The 19269-nt window shown below is 38.6% G+C and overlaps 2 protein-coding genes across 3 annotated transcripts; both read left to right on the top strand.

Annotated features, from left to right (window-relative positions):
• Window positions 1-578: 578 nt before the first annotated feature.
• On the top strand, window positions 579-10328 carry LOC148645499 (uncharacterized). The gene is made up of 5 exons (XM_088611043.1): window positions 579-653; window positions 1825-1923; window positions 2810-2893; window positions 5795-5979; window positions 6893-10328. The coding sequence occupies exons 2-5, from the start codon at window positions 1836-1838 to the stop codon at window positions 7739-7741; spliced, it is 1206 nt and encodes a 401-aa protein (XP_088467169.1). The 5' UTR covers window positions 579-653; window positions 1825-1835; the 3' UTR covers window positions 7742-10328.
• A 1175-nt stretch (window positions 10329-11503) lies between these two features.
• On the top strand, window positions 11504-16875 carry LOC148645498 (troponin I, fast skeletal muscle-like). Of its 2 annotated transcripts, XM_088611044.1 has the most exons (7): window positions 11504-11607; window positions 12617-12649; window positions 13400-13436; window positions 14726-14854; window positions 15274-15363; window positions 15777-15950; window positions 16455-16875. In XM_088611044.1, the coding sequence occupies exons 2-7, from the start codon at window positions 12642-12644 to the stop codon at window positions 16545-16547; spliced, it is 531 nt and encodes a 176-aa protein (XP_088467170.1). In that variant the 5' UTR covers window positions 11504-11607; window positions 12617-12641; the 3' UTR covers window positions 16548-16875. The 2 variants fall into 2 exon arrangements, with proteins under 2 accessions (XP_088467170.1, XP_088467172.1); XM_088611046.1 differs by lacking the exon at window positions 11504-11607 and having other exon boundaries at window positions 12596-12649.
• The last annotated feature ends 2394 nt before the right edge of the window (window positions 16876-19269 follow it).

Here is a 19269-nt window from a genome sequence, read left to right as displayed (position 1 = left end):
AGGAGTCTTCCTATAGTACACTTCCAAATTACTCCCCAGTTGCCCCAGTGTGTGACTGGGGTTTTTAAAAGTGAGACCAAACATTAAAAAAAAAACACATCAAGTGGATATAATGAAAATAATAGGAGAGATTCTACTACTTTTACTATATTTTTTTAATGCTAAGGTTCACCTCTGAATCCCTTATATGTTAACATTGTACTTATTAATGATCAAAAAATTTAAATACCGTTGACTCTATTTAATCTATATCCAATGTATACCTTATTTTCTTAAAACCCTAACAACATAAATACAGCAGAGTGATGTATTTCTACTAATGCTTAGCACACTTTGTAGATTTGATAATGTACTGCACATTGTCACCGAGTTATTTTACTGATGGGTTTTTGGTAGGAACGGAGGCTGAGGCATGTGGCCTATGTAGTAAAAAATGTTTAAATCTTTTTGTCCCCGGTGTATTTTGAACTGTATCGTTTAAAACAGTGTGGGTGTTGTACAAATCTGTAACACCATCTTTTTAGCCTACAACTACTGCCGATTCAAACTACACTTACCAGCATTCCACTCCTGTCGCGTTTTTTTGAGCGAATTGGTTGCCCACGTGAGCCTCTTCCAGCTGTGTCCAGATAGAAAGAGTGAATGGCGAGAGGGTTTGTGCTTAATTTATTTTGTGAAAGGTCAAAACATTTATTTAGGTGCCGTATTCATTTGAGAAATGTGTTTTCCAGTCGCTTTGTATAGGGCTACGTACAAATGCTGTGCATGCAATTTGTAAAAATATGGCCATATTCACTGCGTTATCACTACAGCTGATAATGGTACTGCAGTAGCTAAGTTTGGACTGGTATATTAATTCCTTTGTGCATCACTAATAAAACAGTTAATTAATACTTTACTAACTTCGACAGGAAAATCGAACGAATAGTGTGATATATGTACTGAAAGAGTATAGAAATATCAGCAATGTGATTTCTGTAATGGCATTTTTGTGCCCGTTTATTTTTGAACGTTGCGTGGGAGTCAAGTTATTTGTACCGTCGGTATTATACATTTGTAACATTATGCATCATTTTTTAGAATAAATCCAAAATGTAATTTTCCAAGAGCTGCATTTGTAGAATAAATAAACTGTGCGCACAGCCAGTGTTTGCGGGTACTGCATTTGTAGGATCTTGTTTGATAAAATGAGACTGATTAAATTTTCTGTATTGTCGGTATTGTCACGGTTTTTTCTCGGTAGCTGTCGTGGTAACGAGCATTCTTGTGTTCATTCATTATTTTGTTCCTTTGCATATTTTTTAAAAAGGCGTTGTTTTTCAGATGTAGATCAATAACTCAGTATTTACTCTTGAATGTGCATTTTGCTGATTAACTGTTGAGTTCTATTTGACGCTTAGAGTACTCTTTAACGGGGTTAAAGCACAGTAGCAAGAAAATTGGACCCCCATTAGGATGAGCCTATGATCAACAAGAAGACTTTCCTGTTTATTTACTGATCTACTCCAGTGCTGTTTTTTCCTAACTTGTTTCCCTTTCTTTAAAACGTTACGTTTTTTTAACAAATAAGACACAATCTAGAATGCCCAAAGGTGATAAATAATAGATCTTTGTAGTTTTTTCTAAGATTCAAGGTTGTCGTCCTGATAAGGTGTATTCCTTAATTGATTCGTGTATCTTTTGTGAAGTTTTTCCAAACTCCTATATAAGTGTGTTTTTATTCTTTAAAGATTGTGTTCCGGTTGTAAAAATACAATCTCAATTTCTTTTAAAAGCAAGTTTATACCAAAACATTAAAACCCGAACTCTTCTTTATGTTTACAGGAGGACGGAAGATGGAATCCATAGAAAAATGGAACAAAGACTTTATAGCACTTAAGCTGTTGGATAAAAAGTTACATTCTAAGAAGAATGGCACTACAGGTGATTAAAGAAGCACTTAGATGAAAAGCCTTCTGGAAGACAAAGCCCTGACTATAAGAATCATGCAGTTTTCTGGAAAGCATTTTATATCTGACCTCTCCTACATGGAAAAATAGACTGTATGAACAGTGTGTTGTCACAGAAATCTTTAACTTCCTTTCCAGGTGGTTAAACAACTGGTTTCATAGCTTGTCATTGGTAAATGACAATCTCACTGCCTGTAAAAAATAATATAATTGAATTATGAGTTCTCTGTTAAAACATATTATATGAATGCTTACAGGTGAAACCAGTGGGTGGTAATTAGGTAAAACATCATGTTGCCGACAGACAGATATAAAATGACTTATTTCCTATTTATGTGCATATTTAGTGAGTTTTTTTGTTTGCAAAAAGGCAATATAGAAACTGGCATAAATGACAAAAGCTTACCTTTGTTTCAATTTGCGTTTCTTGTTGACTAGTAGTTAAAATATGGTGATTGCTGAAATGGCAAATGTAATTTCTTGATGCACAAACCTGATCACTTTCAAGTGTATGTGAGCTCTAGGCTCTTATACCTGGAATCCAGTAAAATTGTTTGTATTTTTGCAGTATTTTCAAACATTCTGTGTTGACTTGGAGTATGTGTGAAATTTCTAACATAATATTAAAATGTTTCACTTTGTCTCATATGTACAACAACTTGCGGTTTGCAAAATCTGAAAACAAATGCGTTCATTATGCAGTCTTATCGACTTTCCTCAAAAGCCTTCACAGCACCAGTGCATTTGTTTTTCAGATTTTGTCAGGCATTGTCATAACTCTTGTGGAATTGGTTGAGGTACACACGTGGTAAAGCTACCTGCAATTTGAAGGCTCTCAGAACTTTTCTCTTGTTTTGCAGGCATGATTGTTAAGCATCTCCATAATACCTTAACGATTCACGCGTGTTCACTGCCATCCATTGCTCGTTCGGAATGCGCTACTGGTAAGTCAGGGCACCTGCTGGGCCTGTGGCTGCTCATCTGAAACAACTGTGCGCTGTGAATGGGTTCATTCCCATACAATACTGCTATAGGGCGGGCCTGCAAACCTTTTCAAAAACCTAGAAAAGCACAGGTAAATTGAACAAAAATAAATTCACATCTTTCATTTTGTTTGCACTGTTTGATGCAACTCCTTTCTCTTTTAAGGGCCTTGTTGCTGGGGTTTGCAACTTTTGTATGGAAACAGTTTCCAGGAATCATTGTGAAAAAAAATACAATGAAGCTTAAGTCACGGGCTTCAGAAGCTAAAGGCCATGGTGGTCAGAACACAACCTATTTTGTTACACTGACATGTGGCAGTGAAGCTAGTTGTGGTCACAGCTTTTATCAGTCAAATTAAGAGGAGCACCACTAAACACAACCTTGTTTTACAGATGGGCTGTTCATAAGGATAGCATCTTATCTTTTCTAATTAGTTTCAGTGACATTGGCAAATATTGATGTTCTCCTAGCCCACTTTTTAACTAACTTGTGACCTGTTGTGAGTCACAACAGACATTCCGTGTTAATTATTAGCAAGGCACTGTGAAAGAAGCTTTTGTCCTTTCTGAGCCTGGGCCCACAGTTACATTTGATTCTGTCTTTAATCTCATTTGAATGTGGTTGATTATACCAGACTTTACCAGAGGCATTAACTCTGATCCTATATTGTATCAGGAAACAATGCAAATCATGTTGATGGTAAGACTATATTTATAATGAATTTAGGTTTGTGATGGGCATTATTTACAGTTTTTAAGTCTTAATTTATTAAGGTCTTAGTCGTTTGTTGATATGACATCAGATTTTATTCTATATTTTAAAAATGCAGTATGACTGGGAGTCTTTAAAACAGCACCACACAGGTACTTAAGGCACTACAAATATACTTCCATATTTAGAAAATCAAATACTTTTTTAATGAAAAATATTAAGTCCTGGTTGCAATACCTTTAACTACTGCCATGCTGCAACATGAAAACTGTATTTCAGAGATTGGTTCCATGATTTCAATCACAATAATTACTTATGTTTTAACTTTTGTATTCAGCGTTAATATTCTTCATTTTTGATTTGGGTTAAGAATACAATAGAATTAATAAACCATCCCAATGCTCAATGTTTTATCCTTCAAACTCATTGCTAATATAAAGCTTGCAAAGGAGAATACAGTGCATTCTCCAATATTGAGTTGTATAATTTGTGATGGTAACTACATAGAGACTAACACCCTTAATTCAATAAATGATTTAGCCTATGGGTCTTTTCAAAGATCTTGGGTTAGATTGGAGAAAAAAAATGAAATAGTGTGATTTTGGTAATTAAAAGCACTTTGTAAAAAAGCTATTTGATGCCAGTTTTCATTATCACAGCACATAGTTTTACTATCAAGGGAGTAGGCACTTCAGAACTTGGTGTATTGATATTAGAATATTATAAGTACGGAAACAGGATTTATCACATGATTTGTGAAAATGTACAAGTTGGGTAACGTGCCTGTGCAGACAGCTGTAGCTGCAAATGTGATTTCTGCTACCAGATGTTTTTGCATTAAAATCTTGAATATGAACCTGGGTTTGGGAGGCTAAAAAATAATGGTACCTTCAATGAGGCCTGAGTAATTTCTGTATTATTCTTTGTTTTCTTTTCCTTTGAACTCAGTATAAAGTCAATGTCAAGATCCATATGCTTTGGTAGAAGAATTAGTTATTTTGTTTAACCACCTTCTTATAACGGAAATTCATTGTAAAATGGATCCAAGACAGGGAATGTCACTGTTGTCCTCCGGGTATTTAACAAGCATGCATTTTCCAGATAAGCTTGGAAATAATTATACAGTACAAACAGGACATGCACAGGTTTACAGATTTAGCAGCTCAAAAGTTATTCAGAACTCTAAGGCTGTTTTCTTCTCCTGATTCCTGATTTAAAAAAAAATAGATTTGAAGGGAACTGTGCATGAGATGTGCCCTCAAGATTGTGAAAAAAGCCAAGAGACACTCACTCACAATCATTATCACAAGAAGCAGAACTGGAGATTATGAAGGTCTCTATAGTTAATGTAGTTAAATATCAGTTTGCTTAACATCAAGGGCTTCTGTGTTCAATCACCAGTTCTTGCTACCCACACTTAAAATTAGCATCGCAAATATTCCAAGTCTAGGTTTTACAGCTGTGATTCATTGGCATGTTCCCACTTGATATTTTATGACAGTTGTGCTATTTGACCAGTATCCTCTTACAGTGTTCTTATAAGGCCTCCCCTGTCACATTGTGCACATTTGCGTGCAATATGTTATTGTAATGCTTTTCATTCTGCTGTTGATTAGAATATTTTACAGCAGTTAAACAAAGCTTATGTAACAACCATAGACTTGATATTCTAAATGTGTATTGGTGGGAGGTTATGAATATTCTCATCTAACCCTTCAGCTGATGTAATTCAGATTTCCGATGCAGTATGTGTCCATTCCTGTCAGTTTTCATCCCAGTAAGTGAGTTTTGAGGGAACTGTTCTTGAGTGAATCCGTCTTACTCCTTCTGGAGAGGCTGTTTGTTAGCAGTAGTTTTTAATTAAAGCCTTATGGGTAAAAGACAACATTTAATAAGTGTCCCACCAAGTTACAATTATACTTAATTAAGTCAGCAATGGCTTGAAACCTAAAATATGCTTTTGTATGAAGTGTGATAGGTCTTTTACTAAGCAATATCTATGCAATACCCTTATATGGAGTGATTTAATAATTTAAATATACAACAGAGTAGGTTATAAACGAAAACTTTGTCAGGGATTGCCGTCAGGCTATGTCCGGTAAGCCTGGGAGTCTCTCATCGATTGCGATCGCTTTGTGGTTTCGTTCCAGGTTCCTGTCCGAACCTCATCATGAGTAGCAGCGAGCAGCCTGAGCAGAAGCCAGCAGGCATGGCCTTGACTCCCCAGCTGCGGGTGCGAGCCCACCGCCCCCTCTGCCTGTCGGTGTCGTCCGACAGCAGCGGCAGGTTCCGGGCCCTGGAGACGCAGGACTGGAAGAACAACCTCAAAGCTCAGGTACTCCCACCGGTTGGGGGGCGGGAGGTCCCGGCCGAAATGGGGCTCGTTTCTTGTTTCAGAGTGAAACAAACGGAGGTGTAATTCTCTCGGGAGGGCTGTGGCAGGGAACTTGTAAGCCTAGCTGACTGCAATTTCTATCGAGTTCTGTGGTGCTAGTTGTCCGCTGTGGAGAGGTGAGATGTGGTACACATAGCATTGGAGCCATGGGGAACACATTCCGTTGCACTACAATAGTACTGACCAGTGGATGCCAGCATCATTTACGTTAGGAATGTATCCTCATGGTTTGTCCCATCACTGCCCGTAAGACTGTGTTCCCCATAATACAGTATGTATCAAATTCTCATTCAGTGGTACACAGTTTATACAATATTTGTTTGAATAGGTCAGAAATTTCTTAAAGATCCAGGTGACATAAGTGGAAATTAAGCTCCATGTAAGTCCAAGACAGTTCTTTGTACACAGGATTCTGGGAGTCTAGAACCAACTTCCAGGACATTTGGCTGAAGTTAAGCCATGGGAACATAATGCTGCTATTGGCTAGATAAGCCAATAAGCTTCTTGCGTAATCTTCTTGTGTTCTAGCGTTGTTGTAAGCATTGTTTACTGTTACTTCCTGATCTCACATCAACAAGCCACATTGTTTACAGTTAAAGTCCAGAATGCACATTTAAATCTCACTTTACTGTTCTTGATTATAGGGACAAATATGAGATGCCTTCTGTTCAACGTTGTTTTTGATTTTTAATTCTAATTTATTGTTAGAAACAGCAAGGAAAGCTTCGTCCATTGTGTTAAGTATTCAGTGCTGTATTTATGCCGTGATATTTGTAATCTGCTTGATTTATAAAACTGGGGCTTCTTGTGTGACAGGAGTATGAGCTGATCTGTCGAGCCTCTTTCCCTGTAGATGGAGCAGGCACACAGTGCAGGAGCAGCCAGCAGCACCGGTTCCCTGGAGAGAGCCTCTCTCTTCTGTGCCTCGGGCTCGAACAGCAGCTCCAGTCTGCCCAGCCCCGTCGAGACCCTGACGAAGAGCAAGTCCTCCAGCCGCTTCTCCTTGTTCTCTCCCCCCTGGAACAGCAGCTCCGAGTCGGACTCCAATCTCCCTTCCAGGTCGGGTTCGAAAAAGCTCCGCAACAGCAGCAGGAGAGGGGGGAGCAAAGGGGAGGACACCTTGGAGGCCAAGCAGAGCATCCCCGAGCATTTCCACTACTCCGAGCCGGTCATCTCCAAAGTGACAGACTACATCTACGTTGGCAACCTCAATGCGGCCTATAGCGGGCGTATCCTCTGCCGGAACAACATAGACAGCATTATTGACATGAGCAGCTTACCGGGGGAGCAGAAAATGTGCCTCATCCCCTGTACCTGCTCTCGAGGCACCAAGCACAGCTGGTCACGCCTCAAGGTGGACATCAGTGGCCTGTGCAATGGGGAGACGGAGGCCCTGAAGCAGCGCTGCTTTGAGGACATCAACGAGTGCATCAACGCCTCGACCGAGAAGCGAAAGAGGGTTCTGATCCACTGCAGGGATGGGTACTCGTTGGCTCCCACTTGTATAATCCAGTACCTCATGGTTAAGCAGAACATGAGACTGATTGCGGCTTACGAGTTCCTCAGAGCCAAATACCCTGTCAATATTCAAGAGTGTCATCAGAACATACTGGTTAACTTGGAGAGGTTGCTGAGGCCAGGGTGCAATGTGGACCCAGAGTGTTTCAAGCAAGCCATTTCCAGGAAAATGGCCTGGACTTAACGTAGCTTTTTTTTTTTCCAGTGAAAAAACTGAAGGCTTCCCTCTTTTCAGCTATAGTGAATAAGATGTTCTAGTGTCGAGTTGCTCTGGTAAAAAAAGACCTGCACTAAAAATGTTCGCTTTTAAAATGGATATCCTTGAGTGCATCACTGACTTGAGCCCGTGTGCTCTGTGACAACCTTTTTAATGGGATTAAAAACCAAGAGATTGAACATTTGTTGGTAGTCCAGATCAATTTGGAAATGATGACTCTATCTTTTAGTTTATTACAGGACACACATAAAGTAAGTAGACTTGAAAGACCTGCTGTTACATTTTTGAGGACAGGAAGATGAACCGTCTTAACAACACCTATCAGGGGAATTTTCATATATGTGATCTCAGGGGACCAGGTGATGTCAGTCAGACATGGCTGCTGGAAGAGGAGGTAGAAGACTTAAATGCTGACCAGGTTGTTGAGCTGCAGGACATGGTTCAGAGGGCATTGTAAGATCCTGAGACTGTATGAAAGCTTATTTTTGAAGACAGAAAATGCAGGCGTCAATTTAAATTCTTATTATAATTGCATACCACTGTGTCCTGATCTAGTAGTCAGTGTTGCATAAATGATGTGTGGTAAAATGAACCAAGAATGTCTCTGTGACACTTTTAATCGCCTGGCAGTTTTTTTCTCAGTTGGTGTAAATTATTAATTATACCAGCATATCTGGATATTGGATTCTGAGCTCTGGATTTTTATGTCTGTCATTGAACAATACCAAATTCATTTAAAAATGGAGACATAAGAATTGGAAATTATGTTAGACAGATTGTCATAGTTTCAGTCCTATTGATGGCTAATCTCAAGTGCTCCTTTATTGTACTCCAGGAGAAGGACGAGCTTCTGGTTGAACCCTCTGTCCATGTTTGCTATTGTGTATTCACTGCATTGGTGCATGAGGGACTTTTAACTGAGCAGTTCTTGTTATTTTTGCTAAATTGGTATTTTTGGAAATTGATTTCTGAACTGCAGAACCCCCTGTTATCACTTTCTAATGAAAGAGCCTTGGAATATTTAAAGAAAAACACCTGACCTGCATTACAAAAATTCAACTCTTTACATGTCAACGTTAAAATGTAATCTTGGTAGTAAAGTTTTCTTTATTTTAGAAGTTTTTAAATGATTGGGATGCATTGACACTTTATGATTCAAAGGAGAAGTGCTGCTGTGGCAGAAAACCTTTTCAAACCAGCTGTATAGATGTGTCACCTGTGTGTTTTAATGGCCCCTTCATTTATAAGAACCTGAATAGATGAAGTAACGAGTGGAACACTTCTGTAAATAAAGGAAGGTTGTGAGCTATGTTGTTGAAAAAAGGAGGATGTTTAGTTGATTATAAGCAAATTATCATAGACATGGGGCATGTAGTAGTAAAATAACACCGATTTAGATATTACCTATAGATTTTATTTGAAATGAAACCTTACTGGCCCTTGCTACTTGTCTGCTTGCTTTCAGCCTGGCACTCGGCAGAGGTGTAAATCCTTCAGTGCCGATCTGTTTCTGTATTTACATTTGAAAGGCTGCAAATCAGAAATTTAGACATCAGAGTAATACATAGGACAAAAGGGATCATGTTTGTCAATAATCTGCTAAAAGTACTGTTCAATAAAGACGATATCTTGGCATTCTTCTCACTGTAAAACAGGGAAACAAAGCAAGAGTATTTTGCCCCAAAAACTGGTACAATACTAGTTTATTTTCACACACACATTCTTCACATGACAAAAGTTTTGTTGCAGTTTAAGGGTTCTGCAGGTTTGGCTGTACAATGGAATCCTAATGAGCAAACAATAGAATGTTATGGTTATCTATTTTACCTTATGATTAGTTTTATTTTATTGTCATCCCCAGATTTTGTAGCTGACTTACCGGTACCTTGAGCACATCGACAGTGAAACTGTTAGTCATTTTTCCCTTCACAGTGTGTAGAATGTCTGCTCTGGTTGGTGCCTTTTTTATATCTGTCCTGTGTTAGTGCTCAGACACAGACACGTGCTGTATGGAGCTGCAGTTTCAGATTTGGAGCTTGATGCTGTATGCTGCAGACACTGATGGTATAGTTTCCTCTGTCAAATGCCTTGTGATGTAATGCCTGGGTGCAGATTCAATCCAATTCAAAGGTATTGTAATATTGTAAACTCTGTGTAATAAAGTGGTCTGTATAGTGCCAGTAATTTTTTAACAATGCAAAATGTGGTGACCAATGAAAGACATCATATTTCTGTTTTTGATGCTGAATAGGTGTTTTACACATTTTAAGTTTTCCTAAAAATTCCTTAGTTTTATTTTCAAGTAGGCTTTCTTGTTTATAATGTTCCTTAAAATGAACTGCTGCAGGTTTCTTCATGTCATTTACGGTAGCTAGGTGTAAGGACTTCCACGCTCAGGTGATTTTTGTAGACGGAATGTGTTGGTGTCCTCGTTCGGACTGGAAAGATGTTTCTTTATGGAATCTGTGAAGCAATGTACTGTCTGTATCATACATACGAGGCCCATGTATTTATATATGGAATTTTAAACATTAAAAGTGAAGTGCTGAATTGGTTCCCCTTTCATAGTAAGTTAATTCTCTAGTGTTATTTTTGAAAAAAAAAAGGAAAACAATGAGAGAGGCTTAGACCTTCAGTTTTTTCATCTTTTTTTGCAGTCGCATGTGCAGATATCACTCCTATGCTTTATATACTGTATGCTCACAGGCTTGGATACTAGTGGGTGACTGCTAATCCAGGCATCTCCTGTCTTTCACACATCATGACCCTGTGACAAATGTGCTGAGGAGAAGATTTGCCTTAGCCACTCTCCACCTGGCTCAGAGAGGCACATGGTTAGCAAAGAACAATTGAATAAACACTGGACAAGTTTAGATCACAACATGAGTGCAAAGGTCAGGGGATTTTGCTGCCTGTATGTTCCTTTCCCGAGATGCCAGGTGAAAAGCACAAAACTGGCCATCAGAGATCAGCCTGGGGTCAGTTTCATGCTCTGGATCATTAGTTTACTAAACTTCTGGATATGCATTAGTTTTTAATTTCTGTCTGATTTAAATATTATACGGTGCCACTCAAGACTAACAACTAACATTATAGAACTGGACCTACGGTGTACCCACATTTTGTAATGGGAAAGGTGGTCCTTTTTATCTTTACAGATTTATAGTGGTCTACAAGTGTAGATCTGTATTGAAAAGAGTGCTCTTTTAATAGTTTAGGCAAAGTGGTTCACTGTGATCTGTTCTATGTTTTACCATAAGGTGGTGCTGAAATTCTTCATTTCAGGGATTATTAGGGATATTTAAGGGATTGTATGTGAATTAAAACCAAACCACTGATTGAAGACAGTTTACAATAACATGTAAATATTATATATATACTGTATATATTTATACATACATGTTATATAACATATTTTTTTCCTGTTTCGCAGGCTATGCCATTAGTTTTCCTTTTTTCCTTATACTGAAGCCTACTACTTTTTGCCCGGTCATGGTTATCAAACTAAAATGCTGTGCATTTGAAAACCAGTCCATATTGATGCATGGCTGTGTTTGTTGAAGTATTTTATTTTGGCACACCGTGAAGTCTTAGAAGACATCTTGAAGGAAGGGTTATTTATAATGAAGGGGACAGAGGGGGTTGCTAGTATTTCAGGGGTCTGCCATGCAATTGGTTAGTGGAAGAATCCACTTCCATAAACAGAAAGGTGGGGTTTTGCTGAGCCATCATAGGAAGCCATTTATACCTTCTTAGCATTTCAGCTGCCTGTGGCTTGCCAGTCGTTTCCATCCCTCCACCAGGTCTGTCCTGCTCCTGCTCTTCGCTCGTAGGTGAGTTTTTAACCTTCAGTTACTGTACTGGGGCTTTTACTGCCCTGCCCTGGTTTTACAGTCAACCGGTGGAGAATATTGATGATGTATGTGTTGTGCAAGCTGGATTTTCATTTTTGTGGTGTTATACAGGAGGAAGGGCCAGCTACAGTGAGAGAGTGATGCCCTGGAGTACTGCCGTTATGCAGTCATCGTTTGGTTTAATGAATGGAATGAAGCAAAGATTAACTTGTTTTTGCCTATTTAAAATTTGTTTTCAATTAATTGTGTATTAGTTACAGTGAGCAGTGTGTTTTGTTTTGGTGCTGATGGTTTGAAAATGGGGAATCTTCTCACAAAACGAAATTTTGCCAGTCTCACTTGCTCAGCATTTCAATGTGAAGGCTAATAATGTCTATTAATAAGTCTGTTTTTGGAATGTATTCCTTTGCTTTCGTTACAGTGTGTAGAATTTGAATGTCAAAATAAAAGGCATTTTTAAATTATCCAGGTCCTTTGGATGATTATACACACCCTATTCCAGAAGTGTCGATTATGGCCTGCGGTGGTCTTGTGCCTTAATGGTCTTAAAAATGCCAAAGACGTCCTTCTAGAAGCCAGACGTGGTGCCACCTGTCATGGTGTCAGGTTTTAATGCCTCCAAGAGGCAGGCCTGCCATAGCAAAGACAGTCCAAGACAGCTGACCCCTTTCATCTGCCCAAATTTAGAAGCACTTTCTTGCTCTTAGGTGCCCAAGCTGTGGATCTGAAATAGCCCCCCTTGGAATGCTAGGATGTACTGTAGCGGTTAACATTATTGCTTTATAATTTATTGGTTTGTGCTTCCTCATTTTGATTTTGTTCATAAAGGCAAATGACTCAAGTAATCAGTAGCCAAAGGTCTATAATGTCATAATGTGCCAGTGTAATATATAATAATGACTTTATATTTATGAGGGACATTTAAAGCATGCATTTAATTGAATTGTAATACAAGTATAGTTTGTTTTCTTCCATTTTTTTATCACAGGTTGTGAAAACAAGATCAAGTCAAAATGTCGGAGTAAGTATTTCTCTGTATACATTTTCAAGTCTCTGTATTCTCCACAGTATCAGTTATTATAACCATTCTTCTTTAGCTGTCTTTTGGATAATTACTTTCTTCTGGACAATGTAAGGCATTTTATCTCACAAAATAGTCCGACTTCCCCTCCATACAATTCTCCCAGTTTCTGTTTAACTCAGAATAAAATCTGATAGAAGAAAGGGTGAGATATGAAATTTGTTAATTTCCAAGAGGACATATGAAGTTTGCTATATAATGCTTAAACAAGAGAAATATATTGTTTATAGCTATACTTGTAATCTTTATTTTAAATGTCTAATCCATCAAATATTTTATTCAGATTAAGGCCACCTATCTAATAAACTTTGCTTGGTTTCAGACAACAATATCCATTTACTTTTTTGGTTTTGGTGGTGACATGGATCATGTTTTTTTAAAAGAATATTTTAAAAGGTGAAGACACTTTTCTCTAGATTGCAGTGGTGCTATGCATTGTAAAAAAGAAAAGAAGCAGGCCTTTTTCTGTCCCCAGTTGCAGGTCAAAGGTCAGAAGTTGGCAGTTCATGTGCTTCTGAAGCCATTTATTCCTAGTTTCAAGAAATAAAATCTGTCCATTCCTTGATTTCTCAAAGCAAATTGGGTTTAAAATGTCTTGCTGATTCCTCAACACTTTGTTTTTGTTAAACTTATCTGAACAGTGAAATGTGATGAACTTATGCTGTTTTTTCAATCTTTTTAACTTAAAAGGAAAAAGATGTCAACCAGCCGAAAACAGCATCTGAAGGTAGGGTACTTTTCAAAACTACATTTCAAGAAACAAACCTGATGGTAACTCTTTCTCTAAATTGTACGGAGCTGTATTCCTGCCATATTTAGAAAATCAGTACAGTTGTATAAAGTCTCTGAAAGATATAGTCTGGTGAATGCTCAAACAGAATTTAAAAATGGTTGTCAGGCAAACACATTTTAAAAAATGCAATAATATATACTGTTTATTCACCATATGTTTCCCCTTGTGTGTGTATATATATATCATAGCCTTGCAAAACAGTACACTCTGATTGGTTAAAAGTATTATGAATTATGGTAAGGGGACTATATAACACTACATCTGCCAAATATCTTTGGTATTGTTGTAATTTAAAAAGTGTGTTATTTGCTTTCAATGATTTTTCTTCACCAAGTCACAGATGTTTATATTTAAAAATTAATAAACTACTCTGTGTTCAAGTGGCTTCCTTGATATAACATCCCTTACCCTGGAGTGGTTGATGAATTCCTAATGCAAGAAATTGTATATGGCTAATAAAGGCCTGAAGCAGACTGCCACCTCCTGTGTGGTGTACAGTATTTCATAACATAACATCACTTTATTAGCCCCATACAATTTCTTGCTTTAGGAATTCGTCTTTTCGCATATCCCAGCTTGCTCTCCATGAGACATAGACACACAGACAGGGAGAGAAGCTTGGGGTCAGAGCGCAGGGTCAGCTATTGTACAGCACCCCTGGAGGAGTTGGGGTTAAGGGCCTTGCTCAGGGGCCCAAAGGAGTAGGATTCCTCTGCTGACTGTGGGATTTGAACCAGCAACCTTCCAGCCACAGGCGCAGATCCTTAGCCACAGAGCCACCGCTCTGCCCGAGTAATGGTGTACCCAGAGAAAAGTAAAGAAAAGTGAAGGCAAGCCAAATAATTCGGAGAGAGTAAATGCTGGTGATAACATTGGCAGGAATGAGTCCAACAAAGAGTTACAACAGTGTTAGAAGGAGAGAACATTGGACAGAATAATTAATAAGAAAGGGGAAATTTCTGCAAATGGCCTTGCTCAGGGGCCCAACAGAGTAGGATTCCTCTACCGGCTGCGGGATTTGAACCGGCAAACTTCCAGCCACAGGCGCAGATCCTGAGCCACAGAGCCACCGCTCCGCCCCCATAGAAGCTAGCAAGACCATTGTGGTTTATGGTCAAATCCAGACTAGCTGAGAGTATCACATATCTCATAAAAGCATATAGTTATCTAACTGCCCCTGTCTGATATGGCTCTAACGAAATGCACATCATTCTGGCTTCCAGAGTTTGATGCTTCAGATTGCTAAAACAGAAATCGAGAAGGAACAAACTGAGAGAGAAGCAGAGAAGAAGAGGTATCTGGAAGAGCACTGCCCTCCACTCTCCATGGGTGGATCCCTTCAAGAATTGCAGGTGAACTGCAAACTCTAAATGCTGTCTGTATCAGTTGAGGCATAAAGAACCACAAGAACATTTTACAAATGAATCTAAGAGCCGAATCGTTTGTTTCGGTGTACCTTTTGTGCATGTAATGTTTTAAAGTTCTGGGTGATTTGATGAATTATCTGTATTGAACAGAAATCACCTCCTCAGCATCACTGAAAAAACAGTAGAATATATGTAATATTAAGATCTGTTCTGTACCTGAATTATGTGGAGCCCTATGGATGGCAATTTTCAGAGAGGTAGAGCCGAAATAGTTCTCTCTTCCAAGTAGCTCGAGGCCACTTTCATGTGATGAAATGGGTTCAGATTTTTCTGAGATCAGAATACTGGCAGTTACAGGATCTAACTCTTGAATATCTGCTGAAATGGTTGTCTTTTCTCACCAGGAACTGTGCAAACAGCTCCACACCAAGATTGATGTCGTTGATGAGGAGAGGTATGACTTGCAATCCAAAGTTAACAAGTCTGCCAAGGAGGTAATAATAATAATAATAATAATAATAATTAATAATAATACTTGTTACTCCTCTAACAAAAATATTTTTGAAGTGTTCTTTGACTTGTAAGATTAAATAAGACATTTAATAAGCCTTAGGTGTTTTTGCAGCTGCATAGTTTAATTTAATGATTTTGAACTTTTTTATTGAACATCTTAAATAATCAAGACATTTCCATAAAGATCCTTAGTGCTTAAGTTGATCACTAATTACTTTCCTTACACTGCATTCTGAATTATACAAAAATAGTTTATTTAACTATTCAAACTCTGCATGAGCAACAAACTGTATTAAGACGCATATGTAAAAACAACCACCTACATTTTAGAGCATGTGATAGCATGGTTTGTTGTTGGCGAGGATGAACTCAGACATCCTGTCTTCTCTGACAGATTGAAGACCTGAATATGAAAGTGTTTGACCTGAAGGGTAAATTCAAGAAACCAGCTCTGCGTAAAGTGCGTATGTCAGCTGACGCTATGCTGCAGGCACTGCTAGGCTCCAAGCACAAGGTCTCCATGGATTTGAGAGCTAACCTGAAACAAGTGAAGAAAGAGGAGAAGGAAGTAAGTGCATTCTGGTTTGCTGAGCGGTGAAAATTAAGGTAGTGCAATATGGAACAGCACAAGAGTCAGGGACATCAGTAGCCAAAACATCTCACTGCCCAACATGAATGTGGCTTTAAAAGATAAGATTTTTATTGTCCCATGAGGGAATTTTTTTATGGACACACAGCACTCTGAAGAGAAGAAAAGAAAAACATTGCACATTATACTATTACAAAAAATAAGAAAAACATTGCACATGTACAGTGTAACACATAACAACATGTAACATTTATAACACATCGCAAAAACCACTCGATGTCGTGTTATTTCTTCCAATTCATACAGAAAAATACTTTTATGCAGTTTTACAAGTAATTCTGAACACGACTGCTGCGTTTTGGTCGATTGTACCTAATAGAACTTTTTCGGTAGCAGTGTTGAGCAAGCTTTAGCCAGGAAAATGAGGCTCGTTCTCTCGGCCTTCTTTCTGACCTCTCTGTTGTTTCTGCCGCGCTCTTGCAGCAAGACCTGCGTGACGTTGGTGACTGGCGCAAGAACATCGAGGAGAAGGCTGGCATGGAAGGCAGGAAGAAGATGTTTGAGGCTGAGGCCTAAACAGATCCTCAGTGGCTTGTTGTTTGTTTTTAAGACATGTCGTAGGTCAACAGTGCTCTCCATTATTTTTGTCTTAAACATATTCTCCCAGTCTTTTTTTTGCATATGGTGATGCTTTTCTGCTGGACTTTGTTAAGGGGACAAGCAAGAGGCTGATTTGGAATTCGCTGCCTGTAGCCGTTGTCTAACTTTGGGGGTCCCAAGTGTTGCCATAGCACTACCAAAACTCATCACCCTGGAAACCAGCTGTTGCGCAAAAATATATTTTGTTCAGAAATATATTTGAATGCCAAAAAAATGTCTTATGTAAATAAATAATTTAAAGAAAGCTTTCATTTTTAAGCCTTTGTGACCAGAGATCTGTTATTGCCCTGGCTACCTCTGACACTTCACATACCTGCTCAGCATCTTCAAAGAAGTATTCATCATATGCTGCTATTTTATTTTATTTTAACTTTACTTGTGTTGTCAGAATTAATTATTGGTGTTCAATCAGTATTGGCGTTTAATCTTTCCTTTTAAATCTATACTGTCCAAAAATCCAGAAAAGAAGGAGAATTATAGTACGAATCCATTGTAAAATGGTATTCACCATTTAGGAGTCTTGTCATTAATATACACATTTAGGAGTCTTGTCATTAAAGAACACATTTACACCTTGGAAGCTGCCCTACATTGTAATAATTCACTGTTTTTGTCTTTGATTAAATTAAAAAAAATAAGAGCCAAAGGTCATGTTAAAACTAAATCAATCGATGGTATTGGCATTAAACAACTATGGTCATATTTCTTCTTATGTGTGAGGTAACACTAACACTAAAATCCTATAGGAAACCAAGAAGCACAATACAGCTTTCTGGATAAAGGTAAGTTTCTATATAAAATGCAAAAAATTTCAACTGTAACTGCCAAATCTTAAATTGCCAAAAATACCTGGATAGTATTTCACTGCAAGATTGGAGCTTTTAACAGTCATTTTCCTCTCATTAATGGACAATCCTTGAGTATGTTAACTGAGGACCCATAACCTTGAATTGCAGTTTTGTACTTTTCAGAATCACAGAAATATCAACATAATTTTAATTTCTGAATGTTAACACCTGGGTAACCCATAACTGGGTTAAATGTTCTAAAATATGTTCTCGGTTCTAAACACAAGGTTTTCTACATGAAAAGCAAGTAGCAATATGAGACCTTGGGAAGAAACCAGGGAACACACAGAAAACTCATGCAAAATGTGCAATAGTAGTTGTAGATTCACTTATGTCTGGTAATGCACATCAAACAGAGAAGTACAGTATGTGGTTATCTCATAATAATTGCCAGTTTTGAACAATCTGTTACGAGGAATACAAAAAAGTCATTTCAAATCAATTTCATTTATTTAAATGTATCACCTAAAATAAAGTGTGGTGGGAGGTAGAGTGGTGCACTGGTTAATATTGTTACCTTGCAGTGCTGGGGCACTGGCTTCAATTTCCAGACCCGTGGTGCTACAAGATCTGAGTGGAGTTTGTGTGTTGTTCTTGTGACATACTGGCAGGTGTGCCCTGCGATGGACTGGGCCTGGCGTGTGTGTGTCTGTGTGTGCCCTGCGATGGACTGGGCCTGGTGTGTGTCTGGGTGTGCCCTGCGATGGACTGGGCCTGGTGTGTGTGTGTGTGCCCTGCGATGGACTGGGCCTGGTGTGTGTCTGGGTGTGCCCTGCGATGGACTGGGCCTGGTGTGTGTGTGTGCGCCCTGCGATGGACTGGGCCTGGTGTGTGTGTGTCTGTGTGTGCCCTGCGATGGACTGGGCCTGGTGTGTGTGTGTGCGCCCTGCGATGGACTGGGCCTGGTGTGTGTGTGTCTGGGTGTGTGTGTGTGTCTGGGTGTACCCTGCGATGGACTGGGCCTGGTGTGTGTGTGTGTGTCCTGTCCTGTCCTCTCCAGGCTGTGTCCTACTTTGCCTGCAAGGATAGGCTCCGGCTCCCCTGCGACCCTATATTGGATAAAGCAGTTAGAAAATGGATAGATACAGTATGTGTCCAGTTAAATAACTGGTTATTTTACATTCTTTAGGTGGGGTTTGTCCAAACTAAATGCATCTTAGTAATTTGTTGATTTTTTTAACATAAAGTTTACATTTTTAATGACGAGTACATTACACAACAAACACCATACAGCACAAGCCATAAACTACTGCTTAAACACAGCCTGAGTTTGCCATTATTTAAATCTTCTTATCTTTGATGTTTAGCTTGATGGTGTTAATACAGATATTACTGTGATACTAAGAAGACAAGTGCTAACTGATTTATACATTCCGGTTATTTCAAAATGATACCGAAGGCTGATCTATATATTTGATACATAGGATTCAAACATACAGTAACCATCTGAGCAAACGTAATACTTAATAGATAATAGATACTTTTTTGGTTTCAATTAAGTCTACAGTATGTCAAAATAATCCTAAAATAATTTACTCCACAGGTTTTTATGTGCTTTAAGAAACTGGAATTGAAGTATTCTGTTGTTAGACTTTTACTCCTCATGGTTATAGTTGAATGAAGTGTTTTTCCAATGAAGCACCAGCTGGCTGTGGGAACTCTTGGCTGTCCTTCTATGGTTAGGATAGTCTCTGTTTCGAACATCCTTTCTCAGCCTTCAGTGAGTCAGTAATGTCTTTTGGTCTTAAGTTACTCCAAGGAGTTCAAATATAAGCCAGTAAAGAGATGAC

The sequence above is a fragment of the Lepisosteus platostomus genome, chromosome 18, assembly GCF_059453375.1.
Source record: "Lepisosteus platostomus isolate fLepPlt1 chromosome 18, fLepPlt1.hap1, whole genome shotgun sequence".
NCBI classification, from domain to species: domain Eukaryota; kingdom Metazoa; phylum Chordata; class Actinopteri; order Semionotiformes; family Lepisosteidae; genus Lepisosteus; species Lepisosteus platostomus.
The sequence above is the reverse complement of the archived record's forward strand: the minus strand, read 5'-3'. Positions and strand labels throughout refer to the sequence as shown.